This window comes from Octopus sinensis, linkage group LG19, assembly GCF_006345805.1.
Source record: "Octopus sinensis linkage group LG19, ASM634580v1, whole genome shotgun sequence".
Taxonomy (NCBI): Eukaryota; Metazoa; Mollusca; class Cephalopoda; order Octopoda; family Octopodidae; genus Octopus; species Octopus sinensis.
Genome location: NC_043015.1, coordinates 45056334 through 45069894, shown reverse-complemented (window position 1 = coordinate 45069894; position 13561 = coordinate 45056334). Strand labels below are relative to the sequence as shown.

Here is a 13561-nt window from a genome sequence, read left to right as displayed (position 1 = left end):
GTAACTGGTACTTATTTAATCGACCCCGAAATGATGAAAGGCAAAGTTGACCTCGACGGAATTTAAACTCAGAATGTAGTGGTAGACAAAATACCGCTAAGCATTTCGCCCGGCATGCTAACGTTTCTGCCAGCCACATTCTGTGTCATGCTGAATATCCCTGGGAACTACTTCAAGTGGATGCATGTAAGTGGAGTGCTCAGACACTTGCATGTTAATGTCACGAGCAGGTTGTTCTGTTGATCTGATATACTGGAACCTTTGTCGTTGTAGCCGACAGAGTGTCAGTTTCTTTTTAAATTCTTGACCAAAGTTGAATAAGTTGTAATGAAAACAAAAAAAAAACAAACTAGGTAGGTGCCTTCCAATCTTTATTCAATTAAATGATGCAGTTACAGTTTTGTTTCACACAATTTATCAATAGAATATGTCCAGAAGAATATGATATCATGTAAGTTTCATTATACTGTGGCTGCCAGACTACTTCTGCTTGTAAGTATGGAAGCCCATACACACATACATTAATTCACAGCAACAGTGCAGTCTTTGTGGCATTGTCATTATTCAGTGAACTTCATTTCTTCTTATGATCTCTAAATACAAAACCTATTTTTCTTAAAAAAACCCTTTTAACATCTACATCTCTTTAACCCTATTGTTACCGTATTTCTCTTGAGATGTTCTATATTTCTTTCAATTAATTTTATATAAAACAAAGAATTTAGTAAATTAACTTTGTTATCACTAAGCTGGTGTTAGGAGCATAAATTGTGACTAAGGTTTGGTGGAAGATTTTAATTCAAAACTTATGAAAACAAGACATTTGTACTACAGAGCCACAGGCGGTTTCAGCCGGGTTGGTAATGAAAGGGTTAAATACTTCAAAATAGTACTGAATGCTTTTTCTTATCTGTTCTTCAAGTTATTGATCCACAGTTCTTTTATTTGTCTTTATTTTTATTCAATATAACATCACCTTCCTACATTCCAAGCTCTCTATGCTTTTATACTGTTCTGAGATTCAGTCAGAAAATTATTGTTATAAGTAACACATAGCTTTTAAAAAACAGTTTGCAAGCAAAATGGTACATACAGCGAACCAAGATCTCATCATATTCTGATGATTTTTTTCCAATCTTTTTTCACTGTAGATACTTGAAAAACATCTGTTTTGCTATTAATAATAATAATAATAATAATTGTGTACAGTGCTCAGGTGCACTACAATTCATCTAAAGTGTATGTATAGTACATAGGGTAATGTACAAGCGTCAGGAAAAGATCAGTGCATGAGTCATGACACACACATATGTGTATGAGTATGGAAGGGGGACAATCAGGTGTAGTTTCGGCAGATTTCAGAAAGCATGAGGGCCTTAAAGGATGCAGTATTTGAAAATACTACCAGATTAGTTAAAAACATCAGCTGTTCTGTTTTTATTTTAAAATAAAACCGATATCTTGCATTAAATAATTTTGTATAAAATCTTTATCAACTGTTATGAGCCAGATTGTGACATTCGCACTTTCTTTGAAATCCCTAAATTGGTACATGTTTCTACTCTGACTATTCATGCTCTGCAGTTAACCCCCTGCATTCATGAATTGTGTCAAAAGTGTCAACTGTGGATTAAAAATTGCTAGAAAGAACTACCATCGTCTGTGTACTATGATTTATTTCTATCAGCTGTTGGTGTTGACAAACTTAGAATTGCAAAATAGTTTAATAGCTTTTTAACATTTAGGAATGATGTCAGATCACTTTTTCTGATGGAACATAAACAAAACCGATGAGTGTAGATGCGGAGAGAAAGCGACGGTTAGACATGTTCTGTCAAGTTGCAGACTAGCACTTGAAAGATATACATGGCAGCATAATCAAGTCACATTAATTTACAAATAGAATTGTGAATTTATATTATGATAAGACATGATTTTATAATAATAATAATGAAATTATTGTATACAGTGCTCAGGTGCACCACAACTTGTCATAAAGCATATGCAGTAATGTAAAAATGTCTGGAAAGCAAACAATGTATGAGTCAGATACATGCCTGTGTATGTATGGAGGGGAGAAAATCAGGTGTAGTGTTGGCGAATCTCAGAAAGCATGGAAGTTTTGAAGGATGCAGTGCTCCAACAACTAACAACTGATGCCGGCAGTTTGTTCCATGCTTCAGCAACTCTCAGCGTGAAAAATGTTTCCTGAAGTCACGGGAGCTATGCTGTTTTCTGACTTTGTAAATATGTCCACGGGTGTTAGATGGGTGGAGTTTGTCACAGGTTACCTGGATACTATATAACTACCATTCTTTTTCTTAATCTGGCTTAGAGAAGTTTAGCACAAGGCTACAGAAAAAAAAACCCACTGATGAATAAAAAGATTAATTTCAACACTCAAAAACATGGAAGTATGATAGTTACTTATAAGAAATAAGTTCAGTGTAAGACTTGAGTAAAAAGTGTTATTTCAAATTTAGAGCCGAGTATTTTTTCAGCCAAAGAGGATGCTCAGGTACTGTGATGTCATCTTGACCATACTGCAGTTATACTATAGAATATTACTAGCAGGACCCGTGAATATTTCATGGAATTAATGGTAAACCTATTGGGTTATTTCTGAAAACTTTATCCAAAAAGCCTGAAAGTGTAGCCTGTGTTGTGTCTGTATGGAAAGATAGTCACTCATCTGCTATTCATTGAAAAGAGAAAGAAATTGGAATACGATGATTATTTTATGCACAGTTTTATAGAATTAAGGTGGGTAGGGGTGGTTTAAAATATTAAAATAAAAATTTCATTGCATAATCATATTAATTCCATTGTGCACCATCCGAATCGTGGCCGAAGCCAGTGCCGCCTCGACTGGCTTCCGTGCTGGTGGCACATAAAATGCGCCAATCCAATTGTGGCTGATGCCAGCCTCGCCTGGCACCAGTGCAGGTGGCACATAAAAAGCACCCACTACACTCACGGAGTGGTTGGTGTTAGGAGGGGCATCCAGCTTTAGAAACATTGCCAGATAAGACCGGAGCCTGGTGCAGCCTTCTGGCTTCCCAGATCCCCGGTCGAACCGTCCAACCCATGCTAGCATGGAGAACGGACGTTAAACGATGATGATGATGTGCAGAAGACAGAACCGAAAAAAAATTTTGTGAAAATTCACAAGAATAAAAAAAAGTTATGAAGGGTTTTAGCTTATGGTTTGATCCAATCTGCGCTCATTCATATGCATTTCACTCACTTCCGTTTTTTATTTCCCAAAAAATTTATTCGGATTTCTATGTTTTTGATACATGAGAATACGATTTCGCCGAAAGATCACGTTTTCAAAATTTTAATTTTCACCCAACTTCACCCCAATTTTTAACTTTTTTTCGAATTTTCTTTTTAATCCACATAGAAAAATACAGAGGTTATGAATCTGGGAATTTTTAATTTTTCCAAATTTAATTTTTCTTAAATAAACACTCAATGCCCCTTCTCCCCACCTCACCTACCCACCACCTCCCTGCTTTTAAAAAGCTAAAAACTTCGAATGTTCCACTTTCGTTTGATGTTTCATGCATGCGTAGAATTCTACTGAAATAACAAACGTCAAAAATATCAGACCACCACCAGGAAACCCGATGTACTAGAAACAATAGCTAAACGACACCACTTCTAAAAAAACTTCCCCACTTTCAAAAAAAGCTACAAGTGAAACATTCGGAAATTTTAGCTTTTTGAAAGTAGAGAGGTGATAGGTGGAGGTTGGAGAAGGAGGTTTGAACGTTTCTTTAAGAAAAATCCGTAATCTCTGTAATTTTGCGCATGCACACAAGAAATAATATAATTTGTACTGAAGTTTTACCTAGCTCAACTTCAATTGAAATTACCTTTTTTATTTTGTAATTCGCGTTTGTGATGAGCAATTTTAAAAACCTGATCTTCGATATAAACTTTAAAGGAAGTTTTTTTTTCAGAAATCATGTCATTTAGCTGTTGTTTCTAGCATGTCGGAGGTGACATTTGTGTTCCTTCCATTTTTTTTCCCCCAAAAAAATTTCTTCGGATTCCTGTTTTCGATGTAGGAGATTAGGATTTTGTCCAAAAGACCTATTAAAAATTTTTTACCTCTCAACTTGACCCGGAAATGATAATCAGAAGAAAATAGTGCAATGGGTGTAAACAAATGTGTAGGAAACGAAAATGGAAAAAAAAATGAGTGCAAAGCAACGGGAGGGTGTGGAGAGGACCTCGGAAAATTCACAAGATCCGAGTTTTAACCTCATTTCTACAGCTTATCCGAATGAACAGAGAAAGCAGTACACAGAAATATATTTTACATACTTGTCGTATACGTCGGTTTTGTTTTTTCGCTTTTAATTTCCCCTCACTCCACCCCAATTAAAGGATCTTTTCGCTTTGACAAAGAAATTATTAAAAAAATCTGCCGGTCAAAGCGAAAAGATCCAACTTTTCCGAATTTAAAAAAAAAATTTACAGAGAAAAGCTTTTTTCTGAAAACTACAGAAGTAAATAAATATTTGAAATAACTTTCTAACATTTATTAGGAAGATTGCAATGAAGCTATACGGAAAATGTAAAATGCAGAATTGTTTAGGTGAAAAGTGAAACGTTCCAAAATAGAAAATGCTAGATAAAATTCTGATCTGGATTACTACAAAAAGTTTCCAAATTTAACATATATGTCTCTATGGAACGGTTTAAAAAATATCTATTCCTTTACTACCCACAAGGGGCTAAACACAGAGAGGACAAACAAGAACAGACAAACGGATTAAGTCGATTATATCGACCCAGTGCGTAACTGGTACTTATTTAATCGACCCCGAAAGGATGAAAAGCAAAGTCGACCTCGGCGGAATTTGAACTCAGAACGTAGCAGCAGACAAAATACCTATTTCTTTACTACCCACACAGAGAGGACAAACAAGGACAGACAAACGGATTAAGTCGATTATATCGACCCAGTGCGTAACTGGTACTTATTTAATCGACCCCGAAAGGATGAAAAGCAAAGTCGATCTCGGCGGAATTTGAACTCAGAACGTAACGGTAGACGAAATACGGCTACGCATTTCGCCCGGCGTGCTAACGTTTCTGCCAGCTCGCCGCCTGGTTAAAAAAAAATATCGATATTGGTCCCAACTCTTAATAAATGTTGTTTTGAAAGTACCAATTTTTGATCTTTATTTGATACTTCTAATGTCTAATTTTTAAACTCTTAAAAATAAATAAATAAAAATTAATGAAGCAACATAGAATAAATGTGACAACATATTTCATCATCATTTATATTTCTTTCTGAGTAAATACTACTAAAAGTGAAACAATTATAAAAACTAGCCAACAGCTTATCGTTACGTGTCTGGTGGATACAGCTGATGAAATTCTTTTTACAATAAACAACTGCGTTTTCCTACCAACTATGTTCACACACTGTCATATGACGTCATTGTGAATACCTCTATTTCGGAGAAAGAAAATGTATTGATCTATTAATAGCTGGGAAAAACACACTCCCACAAAATACCATGACATTTATAAAAGCCTTGGAAGATTAACTAAATATATTTATTTCGAATTTTCTACAGAGATCCTTAATTGTATCCTGAGCAATTAGTAAGTTGCAAGTACTCAGAAAGCGACAAATTATCTCCCTTCGCAGGTGGAAGTGACATATCCTCTTAGTGAGCGCTTTGTCGACGTTACGAGCGTGTAGCTACCCTCAAAGATGACAGAAATCAAGAGACTTCCCGCACTTACACTTATTTTACTGGTTTTGATTTATGGCCAAGAAATCGAAGGAAGGAAAGTCCTGTTGCAGGACATCAACGTGATCACTCTAAATCGTGGACAGATGACGACCGCGAGGAGGTCTTCCCCAGTCGCTCAGTTGAAATGCACTGGCGGATCAGCAGGATGTCGGTCCGTCATTCCACAGACCGTCCAGTGTTACAACAGAGGTTGGGACGGCTACGATATCCAGTGGGAATGTAAAACGGACATGGACAAAAGGTATCGCTTCGGACAGATCGTTGTCTCGTGCGAAGGTTACGAGTATGCTGACGACCCTTACATCCTGGCTGGCTCTTGCGGTCTGGAATACGACATTGACTACGTAAACCAGAAAGGCTCAGGCAGTTACTTCAACCATTACTCGTCGAAACACGAATCGGGTTTTGGGTTCGGCTCAATTTTCACTTTCCTGTTTGTTATTATGATTATCTTCTTCGTGTATCGTACTTGTTTTGCAACACCTACCAATCCATCATCGTTTCCCGGAGGCGCACAAAGCGGGTCAACTCCAAGTGCCCCTCCACCGCCATACGGTTTCAGATCCGATTACTGCTCAGGCCAGGATGCTCCACCTCCGTACAGCTCCACATCTCACAGTAATACCGGACAACAGCCTGGATTTTTCAGTGGTCTAGCTTCTGGTGCATTTCTCGGCTACCTTTTTGGAAACAGAGGTGGTTACCGCTCGAACTCTTATTACAATGATGGGTATCAAAGAGACTGGTTTGGGTCACCAACAGGTTATCATTCTGGCCCCTCAAGTAGCTTCAGCAGCTCCGAAACTCGAACAGCCTCTGGATTTGGTGGAACTAAACGCCGTTAAAGATCTATCTTAAACTGTGAAAAATTTAAAATTTATTCTTGTTTTTTTGCCTTAATTGTATACCAATTAGGGCTGACAATCTTGTTTTACCATTATATTTGAGAATATTCCATCAGATTGTTTATATAGATGTGACATTTTGCTTTATTGTCCCTAATTTCACAGTACCCCCACCTCCCCAGTCTATGATCAATACCATAAGCAAAACTTGTCTTTTTCCTTGTTTTTCTAAAAAAAGAAATTTTGAATATTATATTTTTTTCTAAATTCTTTTGTCATTCTTGTTTTTTTTTTTCTTTCTTTAATCCAACCCGAACAAAAGAAGTGTTGTGCGATCTTGACATTTTGGATTTAAAAATAACTCTCCTCAAGTTTTCTCTTTTCTGCCATTAAGCTTAATCATTTGTAAACAATTTGAAACATCAGAAGGTGGAAAAAAGCATTTAAATCTTCCATTTTTTTTTAATGAACAATTCTAAAACAATGTAATATAATTAATTAGCAAGTGTTGAACAAAGTCGTTAATTTTTTAATACTAATTTTTGCTTTGTTCGGATACTTAATCCCATTTGTAGTGGTCTAAGAATTTAAGTCGTCGATTTATTCACACAAAAGTGAATTAAAAAATGTGTATATAGTTGTTTTTAAGATTCTAAATGTCAAGATCACTTTTATGAAGTGGTTCTTATGATCTATTTAACTTTCATTATTTGTATACTTTATTTTTCTGTATTTTTAGATCGCCCCCTCCCCAAACGTACCATATTTATTTGTATATAAGTAACACTATTTTGATTTTCAACTGAAAAACAAGAATTAGGTTATGACTTATAAGTGAGTAAATATGGTAATTAACAAAACCTCTTAAACGAAATACTGACGTGTCGATCGTGATTATGGAATATATTAGATTATGCAATACCACCAACTTTTGTAGAGCCATTGACACTTTTGCTCAATCTTTGGTCGAGTTGTTGTTGATGATGGTATGTGACTTATTTTTTTTGAATTTTCAGGAAGTTTTGCGAATCTGTGTTTTGTACACGGGAATTCACGCGATTATGAAAAAAAAAAAAAATTGCGTGTGATCTCAGGGCGATTTAGTTCCATTTAAAGAATAAGTCCTGGGGTCGATTTGCTCGACTAAAGGCGGTGCTCCAGCATGGCTGCAGTCAAATGACTGAAACAAGTAAAAGAGTATATATGTTCGCTTTTCATGTTATATTAATGCATATACTTACGTACACAAATATACATACATACACACTCCTACATAAACACATACACATATACACAAAAATATATAAACACAAGCCTTTATATAAACATAAGAACTTAAAAGGCACCATTCGAGCGTGATCATTACCAGCGTTGCATTACTGGCACTCGAGGTCGTTGCCAGTGCCGCCTGACTGGTCCCGTGCCGGTGGCACGTAAAAGCATCCACTACACTCTCGAAGTGGTTGGCGTTAGGAAGGGCATCCAGCTGTAGAAACCCTGCCAGATCAAGATTGAAGCCTGGTGCAGCCATCTGGTTCGCCAGCCCTCAGTCAAAATCATCCAACCCATGCTAGCATGGAAAGCGGACGTTAAACTATGATGATGATGATGATGAAGCCATTCAGCTGGAAAAAAGTTAAAGAAATAAAAGATTTTAATGGTTTGACAGTTCTGAGACCAAAAGCAAGTGATTACCGAAATACTTTCACTTCACGTGTTTCTCGTAGAAAGATTACCTAAATAATATGTATGTTCTATACATTGGTTATACACACATTGTTTACATGGAATTATGGAAGGTCAGTGTCATCACTTCTGGTTTCCATCGCAATTTATTTTCATTATTTTTAAGACAATCTATTTTCACGCTTTTACGGTCGTAAACTACATGTTAACCATCCGTTTGTCTCGTGAAAGAATTCTTTTTAGAAATCATACTGCTGTCAGCTTTATTGTCACAGGGAATATTTCGGAGGGTAATTAAGGATGATGTTGTTTTGTTGAATGTTTTTACTTTACATTATTTACATTTGACGGATATTTGTCCACATCTTGTTTGTTGTTAACACAACATTTCGGCTGATATGCTCTCCAGCCTTCATCAGGTGTCTTGAGGAAATTTCGAACCTGGGTTCTCATTCCTAAGGTATTTTAGACATTATTATTATTGTTGTTGTCTTCTTTCTTGGTGTTGGTTTGGTGATGGTCAGCTCTTGTGGCCAATAAAAGAATTAATTATTATTATTATTGTCATTATTCAGGTCACTGCTTGGAATCGAACTCAGAATCTTGGGTTTAGTAGCCCACGCTCTTAACCACTACGCCATATGCCTGTGGGCTCACGGGCATATTGCGTAGTGGTTAAGAGCACGGGCTACTAACCCCGAGATTCCGAGTTCGGTTCCAAGCAGTGACCTGAATGATAATAACAGCATCGAAATAAAAGTTTTTGCTTCAATTTTGTTCATTTTTGGTTGCTTTAAATCTAGAGTGAGTGATTGATTACCTCAGATCGATAGGAATTTTTGTTGCTCTTTAAGATAGGTGTGATTGTTAGTAGATTTGGCTGCAATTACCACCAGTTTGAGCAGCAGCACAAAGGTAATATATAGCCCAGAATCAATCAACAATAGCCATACGAAAAAAAATAATTCTTAATTGTACCACCTAAATATCCCCTATCATAATCTGGCCACTGTACAGCATTCATGTATGTATGTATATATATATATATATATATACACACACAAATAAAGGGTGAAATATAATTAACTTAATAAAATGAATAAATTTCACCTAGTAGTTTTTTTCGGTATGGAAATGACCATATTCGGTAAGGATTATATTAATTATAATAAAGGGTTAATTACAACAAGTTAATTACAACAATAGCAGCCAAATAGGTCACCATTACTACTACTAGTAGTAATGGTGACCTATTTGGCTGCTATTTCTAATATTTTTGGTATGTGGGTTTGTGACCTATTTGGCTGCTATTTCTAATATTTTCGGTATGTGGTTTTGAGCAACTTGTTGCAATTAACCCTTTATTATAATTATATATATATATATATATATATATATATATATAAAGTCTTCTACAGCTGCCAAACAGATATCTAATTGTCTTATTGTTTGACAAAGTTAATGGTCTGTTATAATCATGAATCACCACAGAGTTGTAATATAACTTTATCCACATCAAATTTATGTATATATAAATCTACTATCAAAATTATTGTTTGTTTTATCCTTGACTAAAGATGTGTGTATGTTGTTGGCTGCAAGAATGTATTGAAAATAAAATGTGCCAAAATATTTTTCACCTGAAATTCCATCAATTTCTTTTATTCTTTTGACATCAAACCTTAAAGACTACTAACATATATATATGCATGTATATATATATATATATATAATATATATATATATTATATATATATATATATATATGTATGTATGTATATATTAGTTCATGCTAGAATAGAATATAAGGATAAAATCATGTTAATAATTTTTATCGGGTAGTCAGCATGCAATAAAAATTTATAGGTAAGTTATACATTAATAATTATGTGTATGTAATTATATTAAGGGAGCAAGGCAAAAAGGAGTTTCCCCCTTGCTCCCTTTATATAATTATTAATTTAATGTGTGTATATATATATATATATCATCGTTTAACGTCCGTTTTCCGTGCTAGCACAGGTTGGACGGTTCGACCGGGGTCTGGGAAGCCAGGAGGCTGCACCAGGCTCCAGTTTGATCTGGCAGTGTTTCTACAGCTGGATGCCCTTCCTAATGCCAACCACTCCATGAGTGTAGTGGGTGCTTTTTACGTGTCACTGGCACAGAGATCACAACTACAATTTCCATTTGATATTTATTTTGATGTTGATGTACTTGACTCAGTAGGTCTCCTCAAGCACAGCAGGTCACATGCAACCGGCATAGAAGCGAATCAAGGCAGTGCTGGCATCGGCCATGTTCAGATGGTACTTTTTATGTGCCACCAATATATATATATATATATATAAGTAGTCCTTTGTATGTGGTAGATGTGCAGGAACAAAAAGCACTAAGAGCACAGGTGAATTAGGTTCTCTCAAATGCCCAGGAGGCTCTCTTGAAGTTGTTGATAGTTTCTGTTACCTTGGTGACCAAATAAGCAATGGTGGAGGATGCTCTGAAAGTATTGTTTCTAGAATAAGAATTGGTTGGAGGAAATTCAGAGAGTAATTACCCCTGTTGGCAACAAAAGACTCTCTCTCTCAGAGTGAAAGGTAAACTATATTCCATGGTAATGAGATATGGGTTCTGAATGCAGAAGACATGCGTAGACTGAAGAAAAACGAAGGTAGTATGCTCTGCTGGGTGTGCAACATTGGTGCACATGTACGGCAAAGTGCAAATGTATTGAGAGAAAAGTTGGGCAAAGGAGGAATCAAATATAGCATGCAAGAGAGAAGACTACGTTGGTTTGGACATGTGATGCATATGAACGAGGACAGCTGCATAAAGAAGTGCCTATCACTGAAAGTAGAAGGTACCTATGGAAGAGGGAGACGTAGGAAAGTGTGAGATGAAGTGGTAAGGACCGATCTCAGGAAGTTGGGCCTCATGGAGGAAATAACAATGGACTAAGATGTCCGGTGGTATGAAATTCTTGAGAGGACCTGCCCACCTCAGCGAAACTCAAGTTCTAGAAGCACTGTGTGTCTCTCTCTATTCGCTCAGTCGAGGTCAACTCTCGATCACTCGTTGGATCAGTGTCCTCCAGTCAGTTCTATCCTGGGCCACTTCTTTCAGATTGGCTATGTCCATTCCGGTATCACTCTTGATGGTGTCAAGCCAGCGGGTTCTTGGTTGGCCTCTTCCTCTCTTGCCACTAACCATTCCGAGCATGATGTCCTTCTCCAGGGATTTTCTCTGCATAATATGACCGAAATATGCCAATCTATGCTTGTTGATCCTAGCTTCTAGCGGCATTTTCTCCATTGGTGAGCCTCGCTGTCCATGGAATCCGTAAAAGTCTTCTCCAACACCAAAGCTCAAATGCATTACTTCTCTTTTTTGTCCAGGTCTCGCATCCATATGTTGCTATTGGGAAGACAATTGCATTCACCAATCTGCATTTGGTAGCGAGTCTGATGTCTCTACTCTTCCAGACCCTGCTCATACTGACCATTGCCTCTCTGCCTAGTACTATCCGCCGTCTTATTTCTGGAGTGCAGTCACCATCTCGATTTATTTTGGAGCCAAAGAAGATGTGTTTAGCTTTCTAAAATGTTTAATTTAGTGGAATTTATTTGTCTCAGTTTATGCCAAGCTGACAGTTTCAAATAAGGATGAAATGGTACTATATATGACTACTAACAATTGAAAATTTTAAGGTTTTTGTAATGTGTAAGACAAAAAATTATTCATTGTATATATTCAGTACACATAGGTACAGGTGTGGCTGTGTGGTAAGTAGCTTGCTTACCAACCACATGGTTCCGGGTTCAGTCCTACTGTGTGGCACCTTGGACAAGTGCCTTCTTACTATAGCCTCGGCCGACAAAAGCCTTGTGAGTGGATTTGGTAAATGGAAACTGAAAGAAGCCCATCATATATATGAGTGTGTGTCTGTGTTTGTCCCCACCAACATCGCTTGACAACTGATGCTAGTGTGTTTACGTTCCTGTAACTTAGCGGTTCGGCAAAAGAGACCGATAGAGTAAGTACTAGGCTTACAAAGAATAAGTCCTGGTGTTGATTTCCTTGACTACAGGTGGTGCGCCAGTATGGCCGCAGTCAAATGACTGAAACAAGTAAAAGAGTACACCTTATTCATTGGTTTTTGATTTAAAATTCAAACCACAAATTCTACCTTTAATTGATCTAGAAAGAATTGTCTCCCCTACGATACCTGATCACCAGGACATACCTGTATAGCAGTTTTCTGTTTTTTTACATTCTCACAAGGTCAAGGGCTCTGTTGCTTGAACCAGAAAGGATGACAGATAAGTTGATCTTGGTGAGAAGTAAGAATTAAATTAGCTGAGCATTCTACTCTCACTACATCAATAAAAGGCTTGGATTTCAGGATAGGAATTAACCATCTAGCTTTTAAACTGGCCATATCTGGTCCCTATGGTCTACCTGTTTATGTTCAAACTGGCCAGATCTGGCCTTTCACACCTACATGCTAAGAATCAACACTTATGCCTTTGAAATCCCCAAACTATGAGATAATAGGTACAGGAGTTGCTTGCTTACCAAGTACATGGTTCTGGGTTCAGTCCCACTGCATGGCATGTTGGGCAAGTATCTTCTACTATAGTCTCGAGCCAACCAAGTGGAGTTGTTAGATGGAAACTGAAAGAAGCCTGTCGTATATATATGTGTGTGTGTGTGTGTCTGTCTGTCTCCCCAACATCACTTGACAACAGATGCTGGTGTGTTTACGTCCCAGTAACTTAGCAATTTGACATGAGACCAATAAAATAAGTGCTTGGCCTACAATGAATAAGTCCTGGGGTCGATTTGCTCGACTAAAGGTGATGCTCTAGCATGGCCTCAGTCAAATGACTGAAACAGGTAAAAGTATAATGCATTATTAATTCAAAGCAACGTGAAGAAATAAACATTGCATTTGGCAGATTAATCTGAAAGCTGAAGGATAAAACAGGTAAAGATTTCTTTGTTGTTTTCTCCCTGACAATAGTTCCTGATATTTTGAAATGAAACAATATAGGCACAGATGTAGCTGAATGGTAAGAAGCTTGCTTCCAAACCACATGATTCTGGGTTCAGTCCCACTGTGTGGCACCTTAGGTAAGTGTCTTCTACTGTAGTCTTGGGCCGACCAAAGCCTTGTGAGTGAATTTGGTAGACGGAAACTGAAAGAAGCCTGTCATAAATATGTATATCTATTATATAAAATCT

The 13561-nt window shown here is 37.0% G+C and overlaps 1 protein-coding gene across 1 annotated transcript; it reads left to right on the top strand.

Moving 5' to 3' along the window:
• The first annotated feature begins 5498 nt into the window (after window positions 1–5498).
• On the top strand, window positions 5499–7517 carry LOC115221974 (store-operated calcium entry-associated regulatory factor). Its single transcript, XM_029792072.2, has one exon. It carries the CDS (start codon window positions 5744–5746, stop codon window positions 6629–6631), a length of 888 nt encoding a protein of 295 aa, XP_029647932.1. The 5' UTR covers window positions 5499–5743; the 3' UTR covers window positions 6632–7517.
• The last annotated feature ends 6044 nt before the right edge of the window (window positions 7518–13561 follow it).

Coding starts and splice junctions, on each gene's coding strand:
- LOC115221974 (XM_029792072.2), top strand. CDS start 5,744: ATGACAGAAATCAAGAGACTTCCCGCACTTACACTTATTTTACTGGTT.